The sequence below is a fragment of the Heterodontus francisci genome, chromosome 5 (genome assembly GCF_036365525.1).
Source record: "Heterodontus francisci isolate sHetFra1 chromosome 5, sHetFra1.hap1, whole genome shotgun sequence".
In the NCBI taxonomy this organism is placed as follows: domain Eukaryota; kingdom Metazoa; phylum Chordata; class Chondrichthyes; order Heterodontiformes; family Heterodontidae; genus Heterodontus; species Heterodontus francisci.
The window spans coordinates 200,329,012-200,352,056 of record NC_090375.1 but is presented as its reverse complement, the minus strand read 5'-3'; the positions used below and the strand labels follow the sequence as shown (position 1 = coordinate 200,352,056).

Below are 23,045 nucleotides of genomic sequence, written 5' to 3'. Positions count from 1 at the left end.
AGGTTGGGTGTGACCTGATAACCCTTCTTCATGTTGAAGAGTTCTATGATGAGGTAACTTGTGATGGATTGTTTTCAGTGACATAGTAACGAGAGCATGCAAATTTAAGATGGTCAGAAAAAATAAAATGGGTTTTAAAAAGTTAGTTTTTACAGGTTGGTTAAAATGTGGAATTCCCTGTTGTGGAAGACCCAAATGTTTGCTAGAAGAGGCAATTAGACAGTTGCTTGAAAAAGAGGAATAATGGCCCAAATTTTGCAGTTGTAATGACAATGAAACTGTCAGTGTTTGACGTTATCGTCCTGTGAACCTTGCAGCAACTTTAGCCGTCCATGCGTCTGCAGGTAAGTGTGGAGATCCAGAAGGTGCTGTCAGTAATTCCCTGATCCTCCACAGGATGCGCTGTTGAAGTCTTTGCACTTGGCAATCTTTTGACATTACTGAACTGAGGAGAACATCCTTTTTTAGACTGTAATATCGCTGTTAACCCTGAAAGCATTACTTGTTAATGATTTTAATGAGTTTTTAAAGATGTACTAAATCATAACTACTGCTGAATAACCTCTCTGGCCCAGAAAAACCAATTTTATATTTGTGTAATGTCAGTTTTTTCCATTATAATTCCAAGATTTTTAAATTTAATTATTTAAATTTTGATATTTCCACTTCCAATGTGTATGTCCCGATATTTTTCTCTCTCTCTGTAAAATTTATAAAGAGTGAAGCATAATCAGTGCATTTTACTTCCTAGTTTGCTGTCTGAAAGAATTCTTCGATGTGATTGGCTACTTATCCTGCTTGATGACAATCACTCACTGGAAGTTTGCAGATGTCTTGACTTGGGACAGATTCAGATTAATATTGGGAAAGGGGAAATCCACGCCACAGAGATTGCTAGATCTTTATGGGCAGCTTTCTTTTAAGGGCAGTGGCCAGCGCTGCACCTTTGCCACTGACTGCAAAATCCGGGCCAGTAATGGGTGTTGGAAAACAGGAAAGTGGGATTAAGTTAGGTGGCTTGTGGTGAAAAACACCAGTATGGTCTTGGTGCATTAAGTCTCTGTTGTAATATTCTGATACTATAAAAGGTTTGGGATATTTCAATTTTAAGTTATCAATAACCTTGTCTCCAGCAGCAGTTCACCACATTATTGTAACTACCCAGTAGTTGGTTTGATTCCAGTTTTCTCATCTCCAACCTTTAATAACTCAATTGTCCTGGATCCTTCTCAATGATTGTCCCACTGAAACCCATTTTCACTTCCTTCACTATTGTATAACTGTGTTCCAAAGTAAAAAATGATATATGACCCAAGGATGCCCAAGTTTGATCTCTTCAGATGCAGAGATCTCGGATGCTGCTTCCGTCAACCAGCACACATCCAGAGGATACTCAGGCAGGGAATCAAGTGTAATTAGGTAATGCTGGCAGATGCATTTTGAGAAAATTGAACCAGCAGTGTCTTGTATGTATAGCTAGATATAGTATTAGGGATACATGTAACCTCTTCCACCATTAGTTACTAATTTGCCCATCCTTATGGTTCTGCAAATAATCTGGGGCAATTGAATGCCAGTCTAGTCAAGTGTTTTAAGTCTTCAGCACTCAACACCAGCTGATGCTGGGAGAGTTATCTTTTGCCACAAAGCCATCCTATTAATACCAAACTTAAAAAAAATAAACTGAGCAAGACACTACATCAAGAGTACTGCAACGCGAGACCATGTGACAACATCTCTGTTCATTATTCTTGCCAAAGATGAGCATTTTGGGGGAGTATCTAATGGTGTCTAGATTTTTGATTTGTTTCATTCAGCATTTAACTCTTGCCTTGGGTTTGAATTTCAGCAAGTTGCCTTGAGAACCACTTATGTGATACTAAATTTTCTTTCTTAAGTAGTGACTTTCCTGACTTATATTTCAGCATGGTGTAACAAAGTGCACATTTTGAAGGTAGACCTATCATGTGTTTGGCATGTTGGTTGTGCCGTTCTTAATCCCCAGCTGTCTTTTGTTAATTTTTGAATTTCACTTGTTTCCAGAATTCCTAGTCTCAGGTTTCATCTATCAAAAATAAACCTTGCTTGATGATCATCACAGATTCAGAACTTGCTCTGTGGATAAAAATTAATGGTTAGGCAACATTAACCAACATTCAGCAACTTGTTCATATCCTATGGAAACAAAATATTAGGTAGGTTAGGGACCACTAAACACAAATTAATGAATTGTGTAGCAGCATCTCATTTAATCCTGTTCTAGCAAAGATTATAATCTGGAAGCCGGAGCCTAGACTACTGTACCCACCTCTTGGGCCAGCATGCAAAGGAGTCCTTAAAGCTGCTGTAAGGCAGCTAAAACAAATTACATGTTTTCACCAAACATCGTTGTTTTAATCTGACAGCTCACTAGGCTAGCTGTACTTAAAGTGATAAGTGACCAAGACCAGATGGGATGCACCTGAGGATGCTTGGGGAAGTAAGGGTGAAATTGCAGAGGTAGTAGCCATAATCTTCCAGTCTTCCTTAGATATGGGGGTGGTGCCAGAGGACTGGAGAACTGAAAATGTTACACCCTTGTTCAAAAAGGGTGTAAAGTTAATCTCGGTGGTGGGAAAACTTTAAAGGGACGATAATCTGGGACAAAATTAACAGTCACTTGGACAAGTGTGGATTAGTTAGGGAAAGCCAGCATGGATTTGTTAAAGGCAAATCATGGTTAACTAACTTGGTTGAGTTTTTTGATGAGGTAACAGAGATGGTTGATGTGTATATGGACTTCTTAAAGGTGTTTGATTAAGTGCCGCATACTAGACCTTTGCAGATCAGCAAAATGAATCTCATGGAATAAAAGGGACGGCGACAGCATGGATACAAAGTTGGCTGAGTGACAGGAGACAGCAGTGGTGAATGGTTTTTTGGACTCGAAGAAGGTCTGTAGTGGGGTTCCCTGGGGGTGGGTACTAGGACCACTGTTTTTCTTGATCTGTATTAATGACCTAGACTTGGGTGTGCAGGATACAATTTCAAAATCTGCAGATGACACAAAACTTGGAAGTATTATGAACTGTGAGGAGGCTAGTGATCGACTTCAAGAGGACATAGACAGGCTGGTGGAATGGACAGATACGTGGCAGATGAAATTTAATGTGGAGAAGTGTGAAATGGTGCATTTTGCTAAGAAGCACGAGAGACAGGTAATATTAAATAAAAGGAACAATTCTAAAAGGGATGCAGGAACAGAGATACCTGGTGATATATATGTGCACAAATCATTGAAGGTGACAGGGCAGGTTGAGAAGTTGGTTAAAAATGCATACTGGATCCTGGGCTTTATACAGAGGCAGAGTGTACAAAAGCAAGGAAGATGTGATGAAACTTTAGAAAGCACTGTTCGGCCTCAGCTGTATTATTGCATTCTATTCTGGGTACCACACTTTAGGAAGGATGTGAAGGCTTTAGAGAGGGTGCAGAAAAGATTCACAAGAATGGCACTATGGATGAGGGACTTGCATGGATAGATTGGAGAAGCTGGGGTTCTGCTTTGCCAAGAGAAGGTTGAGGGGAGATTTGATAGAGGTATTCAAAATCATGAGGGGCCTAGACAGTAGATTTGAAGAAACTTCCCATTGGTGGATGGGTCGAGAACCAGAGGACATTGATTTAAGGTGATTGGCAAAAAAAAACGGCAATGTAAGGAAAACATCTTTTACACAGCGAGTGTTTAGGATCTGGAATGCACTGCCTGAGAGTGTGGTGGAGGCAGATTCAATTGGGGCTTTCAAAAGGGAAGAGAAAAAAAATTTCAGGGCTACAGGGAAAGGGCAGGGCAGTGGAACGAGCTGAGATGCTTTGGCGAGCCAGCACAGACCCAACAGGCTGAATGGCCTCCTTCTGTGCTGTAACCATTTTGTGATTCCATGATCGTATTTACACACAATAACACTCAATGTCATCCTCTGCTTGCATGGTCTTCAGAGCGATTTCAATGTTATATTTTGCACGCCATTGGTATACTCCCAATTGTATGTGAAAACATAAGAGATTAGGGAATTCCACTGTATCTTTTTCATTTTTTGGGGTGGGAAGCAGAATTCAGCTTCCAAAAACCACGGTCTTGCTGTCTAGAATTGCTTCTCTCATGCATTTAATTGTTCTGACCCTCTCAGTGCTTCTTTTTGGATTGAAGAACTAAGGATGTAGTTCAGAGTGCAGCCCTGTTTTTTAGTGGGATAGGAAAAAGATCTGACCATAAGCATTGTAATGGTGTACATTTCTTAAAGGGACAGTGTCTGAAAGGGAGGTTTCTCTGCTTTCTTTTTACAGCTTCAACAAAATCATTTTCTATTTTATGAGTTGCATGAATATTTTTAACATTTTATAGTATATTTAGTTTAGTAGGGGAAAAGGGGGAATCTTGTTATTGTGGGAGGTTCAGGTTTAAAGAGTGGTTTATAAGAGCAATCTGATTTGAAGAAGATTGAAGCCCTTTGTACTCCAGGTTGATATACCGCAGTGAGCATCTTTTTCTGGAATCCTTGAAACATCATTCCATCTAAAATTGCTTCACACAGGGAAACAATATTAATGCAGTCATTCTCTAAGTGGAGAAGCCTGGCCAACAGCCATAGGACTGAATTTTGTGAAGGAGCTGAAGTCTCACCGCTGGGACCAAAAGCAGGAGGTGACCTCGCTTCAGCTGATTGGGAGGCATATTCCCGGTGGTGGCCCACTGTTGGGGCTGCCGTCCCTATTGAGAACGATTGCCCGCCCCCAAGAGCGGCCAGCCCAATCAGAGGGTCGGGAGCTCAGCAGCACCACTGCTAGCAGTGGCCATTGCTGGAGCTGCACGTGCAGGATGATTGCGCATCAATGGCTGTGCGCCCTCGAAGACGGGTAAATTCAGTCTGGGGACACTGGGGCCAGGCAGGCAGGCCCCAGACATAGGTAGGGGTGGGGGGGGGTTGCAGGGGAGACTGTCACTGAGGACATGCAGCACCAATGGGGACAGCCACTGTGACCGGGGGGGGCCTCTCTTTGGGCCATTGAGTGCCCAAAAAGCAGGCTCACCACCTCCCCTTCCCACAACCCACGCGAAAGCCTGCTGGGAGGCCACCTGGTTTCACTGGACAGTCTCCCCATGTGGCAGCGGGCACCTTCCACCCCCCCCCCCCCCCCCCCACCTCTGGCAAAATACCTGCGGAGGCACGATAAGGACCTTAATTGCCAACTTAAGTGGCTCAATTGGGCTTCTGGTGGGCGGCATGTCTGCCAGCTTTCCCACTGCAGGCAAAGTGGCCCAGTGGCGGGAAGACATGGGCACCCCCCCCCCCCCCAGATGCTTTCCTGCCTCCCAGCATGTCGCCAAGAGGCAGGTAAAATTCAGGCCATGGTTTCTGTATGCCACACAAACCCTGACGACCTTCCATTAAGCCAAATGTTGCAACTGTTTTGTAATGGATAAAAGTGGGATGTTGACAATGAGGGTTCTTTACTGGATGTTTCTTTGCTTCAGTTCTGTACAGAATAGTGAACGTGGGAAGAAACTTGGCAATGCAGTGATCTCCACGAGCCGCAGTATGGTGCAGACAGGAAAGGCAGTCGGTAAGATATAGCACTGCTTGGAAGAGTTTGATAAGTGAGTCTTATTTTCAGAATGATTGGAGGCAGAAATTGGTTTAATAACCACTGACCACCCAACTTTCTGGTCCTCATGCCTAATGATATGGCTGATTGTTCCCCTCAAATGCAGCAGTCCTCCTTTTCAAAACAACCATCATCAGCCCCCTCTTAAAAACCAATCCTTGATTCCCCTCTGTCCTTACAGATTACTGCTCTATCTCTAAACACCTCTCTCCTTTTGAATGTATCATCCCTCCCATGTCTATGCCCAGCTTTGTTGCAACTTGCCATTTGTGTGTCTCTCCAATCAGGTTTCTGCCCTACTACACCAAAATGGGTCCCAATCAAACTCAGAAATGACCTCTTTCCTCGTTCTTCTCAATCTCACTGCAGCCTTCAATCTGGTTGAGCACAGCATCCTCTTCCAATGTCGCTCCTCTATTTTACAGCTCAGCGAGATTGCCCTCTCTTGATTCCACTCTTATCTATCCAATCATAGCAAGAACTTCCTACAACGGTGACTACACTTCAAAAGTACTTCATTGGCTGTAAAGCAATTTGGAATATCCTGAGGTAATGAGAGGTCCTATAGAAATGCAAGTCTGCCTTTCATCAGAACTATCTCCAGCAATGGATTCTCTTGAAGCCTATGCTCTGTTATCCTGAAGAGAAGTTATTGCTGGACCAAAGATCTATCTATGGACCAGCCCCCCTCGCCCTGCCCTTCCCCCATCCCATCTGCTGCCACTTGGTGAGATCATTCATTGACATGAGGTCGTCCAGCTCTACTCTTTACCATCTCTCTCAGCCTCTGTGGTGTGAGACTGCTTCGTTGACGTCCAGTTTTGGATGTAGTTTCTTCAATGATATGATCAAATTCATCATAGCGTTTGCTGAGGAGAAACGTGAAACTGCTACTAAGATTCTAAATTTGGGTAAGGCTGACTTCACTGGAATGAGGCAGACAGTCCACTGGGCAAATCTGTTGATGGGTAAAATGACAAAAGATCAGAGGAGGTGTTCAAAAATAATTTAATGTGAGACACAACCAGTTTATACTTCTAGAGGGCAAGAGTTCTACTTGCCAAAAAAGACAGTCATGGACAACTAAAGAGGTAAGAGACAACAAAAAATTAAAAGAAAAAGCATGCAAAAAATAGCACAAATCTGGGGGAATGGGAAAGATATGAGCTGCAAAGGGTGACAAAGCAGATAGTAAGAGCTACAAAAAGGAGTATGAAAAGAAACTTGCAAGGGATATCAAAATCAACACTAAAAAGACGGTGGTCAGAAGTAATGTGGGCCACTTGAAAACTGATGTGATAGGCAATGAAATTAAGGGAATGATGGAAAGGCTGAATAATTACTTTGCATTAGTGTTTTCAGTAGAGGAAGAGGTGAGCATGCCAGACATCCCAAGGAAAAGTATTGAATCTGGGACAGGGACCCAACAAAATAACAGTAATGGAGAAATTAATGGCACTAAAGAGTGACAGATTCCCAGGATCAAATGGTTTCCATCCGAGTTTCAAAGGAGGTAGGTGAGAACATTGCAGTTCTCTCGATTCAGGAATCGTTTCTTTAAATTGGAAAATTGCTCATGTCGCTCACTATTTAAAGGTGAGAGAGGAAAACCAGAGAATTATAGACTAGTTAGCCTACATCTGTTGGAAAATTGCTAGAGACTATAATTCAGGGTAGGGTGACTGAACATCTTAAAAGTTTTCAGCTGATCAGAGAGCTAGCATGAATTTATAAAGAGTAGGTCATGCCTGACAAATCTGATTGAACCTTTGAAGACTTAACTAAAGTAGTGGACAGGGGAATGTCTCCGGATGTTATTTATATGGACTTCCAGTAGGTATTTGATAAAGTCCCTCATAAGGGACCATTGAAGGGAAATTATGTGAACAGTTAGGAAATTGTGTGAGTGGAAGGAGACAGAGAAGGAAGGGATAATGGTCAGGTACTCTAATTGGCAGGATATGACTTGTGTCCCACAGAATCTGTATTGTGGCCTCAGCTATTCACTGTTTCATTCATGATTTAGATGATGGAATAGAAAGCCACATAAAGATAGGTGATATTCTAAGCAGATGGAACAGTAAAATTACAAGGAGATATTGATAGATTGTGAATTGGCAAAACGGTAAAATGGATTTCTATGTAGGCAAATATGAAGTCATCCACTTTGAACCTAAAAAGGGTATAACAGGATACTTTTTAAATGGTGAAAAGCTAGAAATAGTGGATGTGTACAAACGTGGGGATCCAGATACACAGATCATTAAAATGTCATGAAGAGGTGTTGCAAATAATCAGAAAAGCTAATGGAAATGCTGACCTTTACATCTAGAGGAATAGAATACAAGGGGGTAGAAGTCATGTTCCAGCCATACAAACCACATCTAGTTAGACCACACCTAGAATACTGTGAACAATTCTGGTCACCACAGCTTCATAAGGCTATGTTGGCCTTGGAGGAAGTCCGTCGTTGATCTACTAGAATGATACCTGGACTCGCCAGGGTTAAGCTACGAGGGGAAATTAAATATACTAGGGTTGTATTCCATGGAATTTAGAAGGTTAAGGGGTGATTTTTGATTGAAGTTTTCAAGGTATTGAGGGGAGCAGATAGGATGGATTGGGAGAAAGTATTTTCCCTGGCTGGGGAGTCTTAGACTAGGGAGCATCTTCAAAAAAAAATTAGAGCCAGACCTTTCAGTAGTGAAATTAGGAAACACTTCTTCATTGCGAAGGGTGGCAGAATGTCAATTGATGCTAGATCAATTGTTAATTGTTAAAACTGAAACAATGCTTTCACGTATAGTGCAATGTGGGAACAGAGATCTGTGGTTGAGAGATGATGAATGGTACCAGTGAATCCTACAACCAGGTAAGCTGTAAAGAGGGATATTACATAGATTTTCCAGCACAGAAACAGCAACTAGTTTATTGCCAGTGTTGATGCTCCACACAAGCTCCTCCCACATTTTTATCTAACCTTGGCAACATAACCTTTTCCTTTCTCTTTCATGTACTTATCCAGCTTCCCCTTAAATGCATCCATGAAAGGAAAGATGTGAAAGAAGGGAGCAACATTTCCGTTCTTATAACGTTAAGAAGTGCATTGCTTATTCAGATTTAGTGAGTGATCATTGGCCTCCCAAGCACGTGCAATTTTTAATAGATTCTTGCAGTCATTGAATTGGGATGGTGGTATGCACATCAAGTTTGTCTTTAACTTTTACATTTTTTTTCAAGCAGCTTCACAGGAAGTGCTTTTACAGTAGATCCTACGTTATCAAAGGTGACATTTGTACATGTAACTATTTTATACTGCCATTTTGGTACGTGATCTGTGCCCAAGAAATTGCCACCACTCATGCTAAAAGACTATTTAACCATAGAATAATTGATGCAATAGGAGTATTTAATCCCTTTCAGTAGACATGAGGTTTGAGTTTTAGTTTGTGTAAGTAGACGCAAGTTGTCAAGTGTGTTCTCCAACTTCCCAAGTATGAATGTGGCTTGTCTAACAAACAGTTGAGCATATTGTCAGCGCAAGAAAAGAAAAATCACATAACTGAATAATATCCCTTAGCTCTTCCTAGCTCTGGATTAGAGGGTTGACTGTAAGATCAGCTGTCTTTCAGGTCTTGCATATCTTGAATAAAAAGGGAAAAAACTACAGATGCTTGCAACATGTAGCAGGTAAAGGGGCAAGAAAGGGTTACAATGTTTTGGGTGTGCACCTTTCATTAGTACCAAGAGTAGACATAATTTGCTTTTTTTTTTAAAGATGCTGCCTTACTTTGCTGTGCATTTAAACAGATCTCTCGGTGGGAGAGCATTTTGGTGATAATGATCACAACTCTCTGACCTTTACTATAGTCATGGAGAGGGACAGGAGCAGACGGGATGGGAAAATATTTAATTGGGGGAGGGTGAATTACAATGCTATTAGGCAGGAACTGGGGAGCTTAAATTGGGAACAGATGTTCTCAGGGAAATGCACAACAGAAATGTGGAGGTTGTTTAGGGAGCACTTGCTGCGACTGCTGGATAGGTTTGTCCCAATGAGGCAAGGAAGGGATGGTAGGGTGAAGGAACCTTGGATGACAAGAGATGTGGAGCAGCTAGTCAAGAGGAAGAAGGAAGCTTACTTAAGGTTGAGGAAGCAAGGATCAGACAGGGCTCTAGAGGGTTACAAGGTAGCCAGGAAGGAACTGAAGAATGGACTTAGGAGAGCTAGAAGGGGATATGAAAAAGTCTTGGCGGGTAGGATTAAGGAAAATCCCAAGGCGTTCTACACTTATGTGAGGAACAAGAGGATGGCCAGAGTGAGGGTAGGGCCGATCAGGGATAGTGGAGGGAACTTGTGCCTGGAGTCGGAGGAGGTAGGGGAGGTCCTTAATGAATACTTTGCTTCAGTATTCACTAGTGAGAGGGACCTGGACGTTTGTGAGGATAGCGTGAAACAGGCTGATATGCTCAAACAGGTTGATAAGGAGGAGGATGTGCTGGATATTTTGAAAGACACGAGGACAGATAAGTCCCCGGGGCCAGACGGGATCTACCCAAGGTTATTACGGGAAGCGAGGGAAGAGATTGCCGCGCCTTTGGCGATGATCTTTGCGTCCTCACTGTCCACTGGAGTAGTACCGGATGATTGGAGGGCGGCAAATGTTATTCCCTTGTTCAAGAAAGGGAATAGGGATAACCCTGGGAATTACAGACCAGTCAGTCTTGCGTCGGTGGTGGGCAAATTATTGGAGAGGATTCTGAGAGACAGGATTTATGATTATTTGGAAAAGCATAGTTTGATTAGAGATAGTCAGCATAGCTTTGTGAGGGGCAGGTCATGCCTCACAAGCCTTATTGAATTCTTTGAGGATGTGGCAAAACACATTGATGAAAGAAGAGCAGTGGATGTGGTGTATATGGATTTTAGCAAGGCGTTTGATGAGGTTCCTCATGGTAGGCTCATTCAGAAAGTAAGGAGGCATGGGATACAGGGAAATTTGGCTGTCTGGATACAGAATTGGCTGGCCCATAGAAGACAGAGGGTGGTAGTAGATGGAAAGTATTGAGCCTGGAGCTCGGTGACCAGTGGTGTTCCGCAGGGATCTGTTCTGGGACCTTTGCTCTTTGTGATTTTTATAAATGACTTGGATGAGGAAGTGGAAGGCTGAGTTAGCAAGTTTGCCGATGACACTAAGGTTGCTGGAGTTGTGGATAGTGTGGAAGGCTGTTGTAGGTTGCAACGGGACATTGACAGGATGCAGAGCTGGGCTGAGAAATGGCAGATGGAGTTCAACCTGGAAAAGTGTGGTGATTCATTTTGGAAGGTCGAATTTGAATGCAGAATACAGGCTTAAAGACAGGATTCTTGGCAGTGTGGAGGAACAGAGGGATCTTGGGGTCCACGTCCATAGATCCCTCAAAGTTGATAGGGTTGTTAAGAAGGCGTATGGTGTGTTGGCTTTCATTAACAGGGGGATTGAGTTTAAGAGCCGCGAGGTTATGCTGCAGCTCAATAAAGCCCTGGTTAGACCACACTTGGAATATTGTGTTCAGTTCTGGTCGCCTCATTATAGGAAGGATGTGGAAGCTTTAGAGAGGGTGCAGAGGAGATTTACCAGGATGCTGCCTGGACTGGAGGGCATGTCCTACGAAGAAAGGTTGAGGGAGCTAGGGCTTTTCTCATTGGAGCGAAGAAGGATGAGAGGTGACTTGATAGAGGTGTACAAGATGATGAGAGGCATAGAGTGGATAGCCAGAGACTTTTTCCCAGGGTGGAAAGGGCTATCACCAGGGGGCATAATTTTAAGGTGATTGGAGGAAGGTTTCGGGGAGATGTCAGAGGTAGGTTCTTTACACAGAGAGTGGTGGGTGCTTGGAATGCACTGCCAGCGGTGGTAGTAGAAGCAGATACATTAGGGACATTTAAGCGACTCTTGGATGATACATGGATGATGGTAGAATGAAGGGTATGTAGGTAGTTTGATCTTAGAACATAGAACATTGCAGCACAGTACAGGCCCTTCGGCCCTCCATGTTGCGCCGACCTGTGAAACCATCTTAGAGTAGGTTAAAGGGTCGGCACAACATCGTGGGCCGAAGGGCCTGTACTGTTCTATGTTCTAATTTCTGGTTTTATTTCTTGTACCTTTAATTGAGAAATAATTTGTTTAAATTTCTGTAATTGGCATAAAAGGCATAAACAAGTCAAGCGTGTCCCGAGTATTTGAACTGGATAAAGATCAGACCTGTAAAAAAATTATATTTTCTGATCCAAGTGTCTGTGGGAGAGCACTTGATTAAGAGTGATCATTGTATCATAAGGTTTAGACTCGTAATGCAGAAAAGCAAGGAACAGTATAAGGTAGAAAGGCTAGATTGGGAGAAGGATTCTAGCCAGGATAAAATGAAACCAAAGACTGACAGGAAAAACGGTAACAGAACAATGGTTGATCTTTAAGGAAGAGATGCTTCGTGTACAGGCTGGGTACATTCCATCAAGGGCAGAAGGTAGGGGAACAAAAAGCAACGCTCCTTGGATGATGACGGAGAGATTATGATGAAACAAAAAAAGAGGGTATATGTTGCATGTTAGGTGAATTCTTCAAATGAGAACCAGGCCATATACAATAAGGTGAGAGGGGAGGTAAAGAGGAAAATAAGACTGCCATTCTATTCTCATTCTCTCTTTGCCAGTCAACAGAAAAGAGAACCTAAAAATCTGCTACCGGCATATAAATACAAGAGATGGAATGGAGCCTATTTGGGACGAAGAGGGTAACATATGCTTAAAGGCACAGGCAAGGCCAGAATACCGATTGAATACTTTGTATCAGTGTTTACTAAAGAAGAGGAATCTGACAAAATATCGATAGAAGTGGAAAGAGTAGAGGTAATGGACAGGATAAAAATTGAGAGGAGGTACTAGAAAGGCTGATTATGCTAAAGGAAGTGGGGGTGGAGATAATGGAAGGGCTTGCCATAATCTTTCCTAGATTTTGTGGGGGATGCCAGAGTATTGGAGAGTGGCAAATGTGACACCCTTATTCAAGAAAGGGTGTAAGGACAATCCCAGCAACTACAGGCCAGTTAGTTTAACATCAGTGCTGGGTAAGGTTTTATTTAGAAACAATAATCAGGAAAAAAAAATCAACAGGCACTTGGAGAGGTTTGAGTTAATTAAGGATAGCCAGCACAGATTTATAGAAGGTAGATCATGCTTGACTAATCTAATTGAATTATTTGAAGTAACAGAGCATACGAATTAGGAGCAAAAGTAGGCCATTCAGCCCCTTGAGCCTGCTCCACTATTCAATAAGATCATGGCTGATGTCATTGTGTCTCGAATTTCACACTCCCATCTATCCCTCAATAACCTTTGATTCCCTTGCCTAACAAGAATCTATCTACCTCCGCCTCCACCACCTTCACCTACCCACAAGAGGAAACATCCTTTCTACATCCACCTTGTCAAGGCCGTTCAGGCTCTTATAAACTTCAATCAAGTCTCCCCTCACTCTTCTACACTCCACTGTAAACAAGCCCAGTCTGTCCAAGACAACCCGCTCATACCAGGTATCAATCTAGTAAACCTCCTCTGAACCGCCTCCAATGCATTTACATCCTTCCTTAAATGAGACCAAAACTGCACACAGTATTTGAGATGTGGTCTCGCCAATGCCCTGTATAACTGAAGCATAACATCCTTACTTTTATTTTCAATTCCTCTCGTAATAAAGGATAGCAGTGGATGTTGTCTATGTGGATTTTAAGAAAGCATTTGATAAGGTACCACATAAAAGGCTGGTTAGCAAAATTGAGATTCACTGAATAGGAGGGTCAGTAACCAATTGGAAAAAAAAAACTTGGCTTAAGGACAAAAAATAGCAAGTCGTAGTAAATAGCTTTTCAGACTGGAGAAAGGTAGATAGTGATGTTCCCCAACGGTCAGTGCTAGGACCTTTTTTTTTGCTTATATATAAATGACATGGATATTGGAATAGAAAGTAGAATTTCAAAATTTGCCGATAATGCCACAGTTGGAGGAGTGGCAAACAGTGAGGACGATATGAACCGCCTGCAACAGGACATGGATAGCCTAGCAGAATGGGCAGAGAAGTGGCAGATGGAATTTAATGCTGACAAATGTGAGGTGATGCATTTTGGCAGGATAGGGAGAGGCAATATAGACTTAATGGCACAGTTCTAAAGAGTGTGCAGGAACAGATGGTCCTGGGGGTGTATATACGTTTGATCTTTGAAGGTGGTAGGACAAATTGAGTGTGTGATTAGCAAAGCGTATGAAATCTTGGGCTTCATAAATAGAGGCATAAGAGTTATGCTGAACCTTTCTAAAGCTCTGGTTAGGCCCCAACTGGAGTATTGCGTCCCATTCTGGTCACCATAATTTAGGAAGGATGTGAGGGTGCATAGGAGACTTAGCAGAATGGTTCCAAGGTTTGGGGATTTTACTTATCATGATAGATTGGAAAAGCTGGGGTTGTTCTCTCTGGAGCCAAGAAGATTGAAGGGTGATTTGATAGAGGTGTACAAGATTATGACAGGCTTAGACCAGGAAAAATTGTTCCCATTAACTGATGGTACAAGGACTAAGGGATGCAGGGAGAATGGGAGAAAGAACTTTATGTAGGGAGTGGTAATGATGTGGAACTTGCTGCCCATGTGGGTGTTGGAAGCGGAGACAGTGATTGCAAAAGAAAATTGAATGGGGACCGAGTGGGGGAGTGTGACTGACTCAATGATCATATTTTCTTTTGATGTTTCTTGATTCAGGTCAGTCAGTAGGAGGGGCACTCACAAGCGCCAAGTCGGCCATGACATCTTGGTTTTCGACCTTCAATCAACAGCCCACAGCATCCTGCTCTGAGAGACAAACTGGGAAACACTGATCACATCAGAGGTGTAACATTTATTGCATGCACTGGGTACTCTGTTATTCTGTGTAGTGAGCTGGGACTCATCAATAACCATTCCTTCTATTAATCAAACTCTGTGTCCTATTTCCAGTACCTTGTAAGGAAGATGAGATGGATCAGTGTTTGTTTATTTCATGTAATTAGTCCCAAACTAAGACCAATTGAGTTTTCACTATTGAATACTTACTGATTAAATGTAGAAAGCGTGTTTTGGAAAATTCAAGTTGCTCCACTGCAGTCATTGCCTAATTGTCATGGTATTCATAGTTTTCCTAACAATTTTTGATTGGGCTTGTTAAATGTAAACTGTTTAACCTATTTATGTTTAAATGTTTTCATTCAACTTTGGAACAAACTAGTGGCAGACTCTGCCAGTTATGGTGTAATAACCATAATTACTAAAATAAGTAGCTCTTTTTAATTAGAACCCATTTCTGGACTTAGCTCACTTTGTCATAAAGGAGAACATTGCCTAGATAGATTTATATATTTTTAAGCAACTAATAAAATATTGCAATGTTTGTGCAAGGAACACTACGCTTCATGCATCTCAATATGAAAAGGTTGCATTAAAAGACGACAAAGTAAAAACAGCAATTATTCTGGTTCAACCACACCACCCCCTGCAGCCCAAGAATAGTTACCTTCATATACTTAAAAAGCAACATATTCAATCATGAAAACTGAACACCAAGATTTTTAATCCATCTTTGTGCTTGTAATGTTCATTGACTCTTGTCAATAACTATTCTGAACATGTTATTTTCCTGTTTCTAATGTGAAGTTGGTTGGCAATTGTGAAAGGGAGTCTTGAAGTACAGTAAGTACCAGACCAGTGTGCTCTGTGTTCTGATACCAGAATAGCAAATTTGGCTGACACTATGTCATTCAGAAAGTGTCCAGAAGGTCCTTTATTAAAAGATACTTAGAAGAACTAATGAAATGCCAAGTTCCACAGCTGGTTGCCCAACTTGCCACCTTTAATAAATAAAAGTATAGTGGTTATTCCTGTTCTGTTAGTTTTTTTTTGGTGGGGGTGAAGAGAATTAAAAACACTGGTCTGTCTTAAGGTAGTGTTTAAAGTACACAACTTGAATTTTTCATACTGGGGTATAATATCTTTAGATTAAGTGACTGGAGATTATAACTAGTTTCAACTGGGTCCAGAGAGTCCTTTTCCTGTGCAAGCTCCTTTCATTTTCTAACTACATTTGATCTGTCATTGAAATAAGCTTTTTTCTGAATGCAGAATCAAGTTGTGACTGGGTAATATTGATAAAATGCGAAAAATATTGTTTCACAAAAGATCTTTGTAATGGTTTTATCCCAATTAATTATATATTTTATTCAAAATATTTTAAATGTGAAACTGCTGAGATGTATACTATAGTTTTGATGCATCATTCAATAGAAATTATAGCTTTGCAAATGTTTTATCATTACATTTCCATTTACTCAAACACTGAACTTTGATATATAAACATGTTATGTACTGAAAATCAGTCTTGTAATTATGTCATTGAAAATGTTTTTGCTGTTTCTGGGATTTTTGCACAGCTGTAAAGTTACATTTAGTATAAAACTGATTTCTCCAACTGAAGGTGCGAGTTCAGAATAAGTTTTTATAGATGCATCAGGCAAAGCAATGATTAAAGCTTTTGACATTTAAAAAAAATCATTTATTCCATTTAGAACAAAAGGGCCTTCATGTAGCACTTCACAGCCAATTAATATCAACCTTTCCATGTAAGCAGTTGCTGTCCAGGTCCTACTGGACATGTTTAATGCTTCCAACTCCAGTGGCCAGTCTGTTTAATGGAAAGAGTTTTTAACCCACCCACTGGCCAACATTTGAGCTCTTTGCTGTTGTGTTTTGAACCTACAGGCATATCATGGTTGGCAAGGACAGGCTGAGGTTCAGTACACATTCATTAACCTGTTCATGCCTCAGCACTGCAACAGTGTGAGACAGAAAAAATTACTAAGTTTTTTTTTTTAAGTGAACACTATACAGCATAAATATGGTATCCCCAAATTGTTTACATTTATGCTGAATTCCATGGGTAGTTGGGCTGTTTAAAACCCCTACATAAAATCAGTTCAGGTATTTGACCAACCTCCAGTAGATTTAAGTGTAGAGTTTACAATGCTGAAGTGAAAATGTTCTCTTCCCACTCCAGCTTTTAAAACACACTTAAAAGCTTCAAGACAAGGAGAGTAAAGTTGGTTCGGTTTAAAGAATTCTTGCCATCTCGGTCCAGGAAATGCTATTGATTCTGCAGTTCAATTGTAGGCTTAAAGAAATATACTATTTTACAGCTGCATTGGTAACGCGTAGAGACATAGCCTGCCAAGACAGAAGATACTCAGCCTAGGGCTACCAACTGATTTCAATTCGAGCTGGGAGGTTATCCCTGAAAAGCCACTACCAGCTAAGTATGCTGCAGTAGCTAGTGAACATCAACATAAAGAATAAGTAATAAATTCTATAATATGAACTGGTGTATTGCACCAATCAGACCAAGTCCAGTTGTAATACCAATTTGTGGTTTATCCATCGATAGACTTTTCCAAAATGTCTGCCTCTACAATGCTAACTTCTCCAAGTTATACATCACAAAAGGAAAACAAACATTTACTTGTGAAGGCTTTTAATAAATTAATTTAATTCAAAATACAGTGCCAAAGGAACACAATGCAGCCGAACATGCGAGTAGGGATTTCATGAAGCACCTGTGCTCATGTTAGAATGGAGAGTCCAGCAACTGCTAGTGGTTCCTAGGAGTTATGCCAGAGCAGTGCTGGGTATATTCTGCTCTCCTGCACGCAGGATACAGTTCATTCTTGAAACATTTCATTCAAAACAACTGGATGAAAAACCTAACAGCTAGGATACCTATACACAATCACACTACAGTAACGGTTGCCTTAAATTAATGAAATACAAAATAAAGACCTGGTTGTTACTCACTAAAACTTGTAAAATGAATGAGCCTATGTTACTTGCAACGTGGAGAGACATTAAGTGATTGTAGCTCCACATAGACCCGCACTACAAGAGGCTGGCAGTTATTGCACAGCCCCACTAATACACCTGGTAAACTACCAGCTGCTTGGTAGACCTGCAACCTGGAATAAATGGGAATATTTTATGGAAACTGGAGTACGTGCATTGAACAAATACAACCTTTGACTGAACCTGCAGTCAGCCACCTTGCTCAGCCTATTTTTTTTTAACTGGGAAGATCTACATGATTTCATATCTTCATGCACAATCCAGGGATAACTGCGTAAGTAAAACAATGTTTCTTTTGTAAATTAGTCACATTGTAACAATAATACAATAATCTCTTTAGCAGAACACATGGTATCTAGGAGTAGTAGAAGATACAACACAACTGGATTCTCAGTTATTTACACAATACTATGCAAACTTAGTGACATGCTGTGCTGAACACAGTTACTGCTTAATCTGTTAAAATAAACCCTGTCATGATCTGGAAGCTTGTGACATACACCTTGCTGTGCTATGTGTGTCTTAGGAATCCATAGCATCTGTGCCCATATCGGCTAACTATTTAAGGGCAAAGTAACCATCTCTCCATCCAACTCAAACTCATCTTCTCCATCTTGTGAGAATAGAGATGATGGAGGCTTCCACGAAGATTCTTCCAGACACGAGGGGTAAAGTTTCCCCATAGTACACCGAAAATCTTTGCCAAGGTCCCAGAGGACTCGTTCTGAAATAGACTGGCGCAGGATCCATTGGTCCAGCTCCACGTTGTACTGATAGATTGCATACTTGGGTTTTTCATTCATGTGCGTGTCTCTCATGAACACACACAGACAATTCAAGACCACCACCGCTCTTACACAGGGGTCAGAGTAACGCTTTGCAGGGATATTCATTGCGATCTTCCACTCATTTTTGATCACATCATATACTTCAACAGTTACAGAGGAACCATCAACAGTGCTTGAAGGTATTCGGATGCCTGAGTTATTTCCAATATGCAAACCACCAATGTAGAAGATTTTGTCTCCAAAAGCTGCAGCTGAGGCAAAACACCTGCTTGTTTGGCGTGCAGCCATTTCAACCCATGAATCAGTACGTGGGCAGTAGCAAAATGTTAGATTGTGTGCCATAACATAAATGTAGTCTTCCACTGCTACTGCTGCATTCCACTGCCAAGCACAAGGCAAGGGATTCACCAAAGTCCACTCATCTGTTTCACAATCATACCTTTCCACGGTCCGTTTGTTCAATTCCCCACCAACATTGTCCCCTCCAATTGCATAGATATATCCTTCACAGCAAACCAATGAAGGTCGGTTGCGAGCACACAACATTGGAGTCTTTGGCACCCATGTGTTCTGTTGAGCATCAAACAGGTAGAAACAATTCACAGGTCTATATGCAGCCTGAAGTTTACTCGCCTTACTATTATTGGTGATAGATGTTTTTAACGGTACCTGCCCACCTGCAATGTAAATGTCATTATCGGGAGTAACAAGTGTCCCTACTCTCTGCAAATCTCCAGGTAGGTTACAGAGTTTGTACACTTTCTCTGCCTGAGGGCTGTAGCAAACAGCACAAAAGGAAGAACGAGGACTTTCACTAGAGGCTTCAGTGAATATTAGCATCTCTTCTTTAGTCATACCAAGTCTTGGTTTGAAAAATTTTGGCATGGATTTGTACAGTCCTTGCACCACCACAGACTTATCATTAGGCGGTAAGCCTTGGAACCAGGCCCTCTGTGTTACCTCAGAAAGTGCATCAATTCTTATTTGGCCAAGGACTGAAGATAGATACTGGGATCGTGATTCGGTGTCATATTCAAGCCACACCATAGCAGCTTCACGGACTGTCTCTTCCTTCTCCACATTTAAATTGTCACTGCTGAGGATATCTATCAGTAGATCATGTGACAGCTGCAAAAAAGCATCTTGATGGTAAACAGCAGTGAATTTGTGCTCTACCATTCGCTTTGCACTTACTTTCAGCTCTTCACAGCTGTACAAGTCTGCAAAGCTCAGTAATCGGACGCAGTTCTCAGCATTAATTTTCTTTATTAAATATTCTCGACAACGCTGAGATACGCTTTCCACCTGCAAGAGGAGGGAGATCATTTAAATCAGCACAGATCTTAACTCCACCCTAAACTCTGTAGAATATGAGTGCACTGAATAAGCTTTGAGTCCACCAGGTGAACCAGTAAACAAGCACATATAAATTAACGTTGAGATATAAGATATACTTCCTATTTGTATTTATGGACTTCAAATCAGACTTTACTAGTATTTTTCTAGTATGATCTTATAATTAGCAAAAGTGGCTGCTCTCCATTAATGGCACAAGTTCACTGTACTGGGTCAGAGTGATTCACCCCAGCAGTTGCATACAGTGTCTCATTTCAGCTTTGTGTTGAAATCAAAGTGCTGGGGTGGGAAGGGGAAGAAAAGGAGATTTAAGCAAACAGATCACAACTGCATAAAGATCGTTAGCTGGTTGGGTAGCACTCTTCACCCCAAGCTGGAAGTTAGCACTTTCAAGCTCCACCCCAGGACTTGTGCTGACAGAATACTGCATTGTCAGAGATTCTGCCCTTCACATAGAATGCTAGGCAGAGGCTCCATCTACTTCTTGTGCTGGCATTAAAGATTCACAACACTACTGTGGTAAAGGGCACACACATGGGATTAGGAATAATGCTCAATTGGAGGATATAGATGGATTGGTTGGGCTGAGCAAGCGGTTTCCCATTGCACTATGTAAGGGTTGGGCAACATGACTAAATTACAGTTTCACAGCAAAGTAATCATAGAAATGATTTCAAGTTTTTTTTTTAAATTCAGTATGACTACCTGCCACTACTAATGGGAGGGGAGAGAAATGATAGCTACCAGAGTCAAATACACAAAATGCCCCATGGAAAAAACACAGGCAGGGTTACACAAGTTTGCTTGTAACTGGACTGTGGCCTAATTCTGACAATGGTTTTGAAGGTTAATTGAATTTTCCAGTAGAAACATTTAAATAACGGGGTGCTTCCAAAAGAGCATTAAAGTAGACACAGTTGACATGTATAATGGGAACTCAAACTGATCCAGTTTGGACACTATTGTGCTAAACAAAATACCTGGTATTATGGATACTGTATATTTTTCCTGTGGTTTACCTTTAACATCAGGTTGTCCACCCAATGAAGGGTCAGCCTTCTGAAGCCTCTTAATACAGAGAGCTTGCTTAGACTTTCTCCATACTAAGCCTTATCCCACAAGCTGAGTTTGTCAGGATACACCCCTACTGACTGGGATGACAGCTTCAACATTCATTCTTCAGTTTTATAAGAATTAAATACTGAAGTGACCCTCCTTTTTGCAGTTTTAATCATTGAAGGATACAATACAGGAAGCCATCATTCAGCCTATCATAGCTCCTTAAAAGAGCTACACAATTACTCTCACTCCCCTGTTCTTTTCTCAGTCATATAAATCAAGTATTTATCCAATTCCGTTTTGAAAGTTATTATTGAATCTGCATCCATCAACCTTTCAGACAGTACATTCCTTGCTGCATAAAACAATCCTCTGGTTCTTTTGCCAGTTTTCTTAAATCTGATTACCGATCCTTCTCCCGCTGCGAACAGTTTTGACTTATTTACTCTTATCAAAACCTTTCATGACGTAGAACACCTCTCTCAAATCTCCCCTCAACCTTCTCTGCTCCAAGGAGAAAACTCCAACTTCTCAAGTCTGTGTCTGAAGTCTTTCATCCCTGGTACCATTCTAGTAAACTTGCTTTTCACTCTAAGGACTCAGCATCCTTCCTGAAGGGTGGTGCCCAGATTTGAACATATTACTCCAGCTGGGGCCTAACCAGTGCTTTCTGAAGATTTGGAATAACTTTCTTGCTTTTCTATTCTATGCCTATATAAAGCCAAGGATCCCATCTTTTTTAAACAGCCTTCTCAACTTGCCCTGCCACTGTCAGAAATGTATCTGCATACACCTCCAGGTGTCTGCTCCTACACACCTTTAAAAATGTACCAATTAATTTATATTGCCTGTCATTCATCAGAGCAAAATGAATAATTTCACGCACACAAATTTCATCTGTCATTAGTCTCTGTCCTTCTGAAGTCTATTACTATCCTTCTCACTGTTTAGTAGTTTTGAGTTACATATTATCTGCAAACTTTGAAATTATGCCCTGTATACCAAAGGTCATTATCAAAAACAACAGTGGTACTAATACAGTCCCCTCGGGAACACCACTGCACACTTCCTTCCTGTCTGAACAATTGTTCGCTTTTTTTTTAATTCATTCAAGTGATGAGCGCAGCTGACAAGGACAGCATTTATTGCTCATCCCTAATTGTCCTTGAGGTGGTGGTGAGCCGCCTTGAACCATGTAGTCCATATGAAGTAGGTACACTCGCAGTGCTGTTCGGAAGGGAAGTCCAGGATTTTGATCCAGCAACAATGAAGGAGCACCTATATATTTACAAATCAGGATGGCGTGAGAGTTGAAGGGAAACTTGCAGGTAGTGGTGTTCCCCTGCATCTGCTGTTCTTGGCCTGCTAGGTGGTAAAGGGCGCAGGTTTGGAAGGTGCTGTTGAAGGAGCCTTGGCAAGTTGCTGCAGTGCATCTAGTAGATGGTACACACTGCAGCCACTGTGCGCCGGTGACGCGAGGGAGTGAACGTTTAAGGTGGTGGATGGAGCGCCTATCAAGTAGGCTGCTTTGTCCGGCATGGTGTCGAGCTTCTCGAGTGTTGTTGGAACTGCAGTCATCCAGGCAAGTGGAGAGTATTCCATCACACTCCTGACTTTGTGCCTTGTATATGGCAGACAAGCTTTGGGGAATCAGCTGGTGAGTTACTGCAGAATTCCCAGCTTCTGACCTGCTCTTGTAACCACAGTATTATATGACTGGTCCAGTTAAGTTTCTGGTCAACATCCCCAGGATGTTGATGATAGGGGAATTCAGTGATGGGAATGCCACTGAAAATCAAGAGTAGATGGTTAGATTCTCTCTCGTTGGAGATCGTCAGTGCCTGGTACTTTTGTGGCCCAAATGTTGCTTGCCACTTATCAACCCCAAACCTGAAGTTGTCGAGGTCTTGCTGCATCTGGACACGGGCTGCTTTAGTATCTGAGGTGTGAATGGTGCTGAACATTGTGCAATCATCAGCGAACATCCCCACTTCTGACCTTATGATGGACAGAAGGTATCGATAAAGCAGCGGAAGATGGTTGGGCCTAGGACACTGCCCTGAGGAACTCCTGCAGTGATGCCCGGGGACTGAGATTGACCTCCAACAAACACAAACATCTTTGTTTCTGCTAGATATGACTCCAGCCACTGGAGAGTTTTCCCCGATTCCCATTGACACGTTTTGCTTGGGCTACTTGATGCCATACTCGGTCAAATGCTGCCTTGATGTCAAGGGCAGTCAC

General features: G+C 41.7%; 2 protein-coding genes across 7 annotated transcripts in view; one reads left to right on the top strand and one right to left on the bottom strand.

The window, feature by feature from the left end:
• Positions 1 to 16,232, top strand: part of avl9 (AVL9 homolog (S. cerevisiase)) — a 115,341-nt gene extending 99,109 nt beyond the window's left edge. The window contains exons 15-16 of one of the 4 annotated variants that reach the window (XM_068032620.1): positions 5,516 to 5,604; positions 14,440 to 16,231. In XM_068032620.1, the coding sequence (XP_067888721.1) occupies positions 5,516 to 5,604; positions 14,440 to 14,555 (205 nt within the window). In that variant the 3' untranslated portion in view covers positions 14,556 to 16,231. Of the gene's footprint in view, positions 1 to 5,515; positions 5,605 to 14,439 lie in introns of those variants that run through there. The other 3 variants (XM_068032621.1, XM_068032623.1, XM_068032622.1) reach the window with 3 other exon arrangements.
• Positions 16,233 to 17,216: 984 nt separating this feature from the next.
• kbtbd2 (kelch repeat and BTB (POZ) domain containing 2) overlaps positions 17,217 to 23,045 on the bottom strand; it is a 33,096-nt gene continuing 27,267 nt past the window's right edge. For all 3 annotated transcript variants that reach the window (XM_068032624.1, XM_068032625.1, XM_068032626.1), the window contains exon 4: positions 17,217 to 19,691. In XM_068032624.1, the coding sequence (XP_067888725.1) occupies positions 18,153 to 19,691 (1,539 nt within the window). In that variant the 3' untranslated portion in view covers positions 17,217 to 18,152. The remainder of the gene's footprint in view (positions 19,692 to 23,045) is intronic.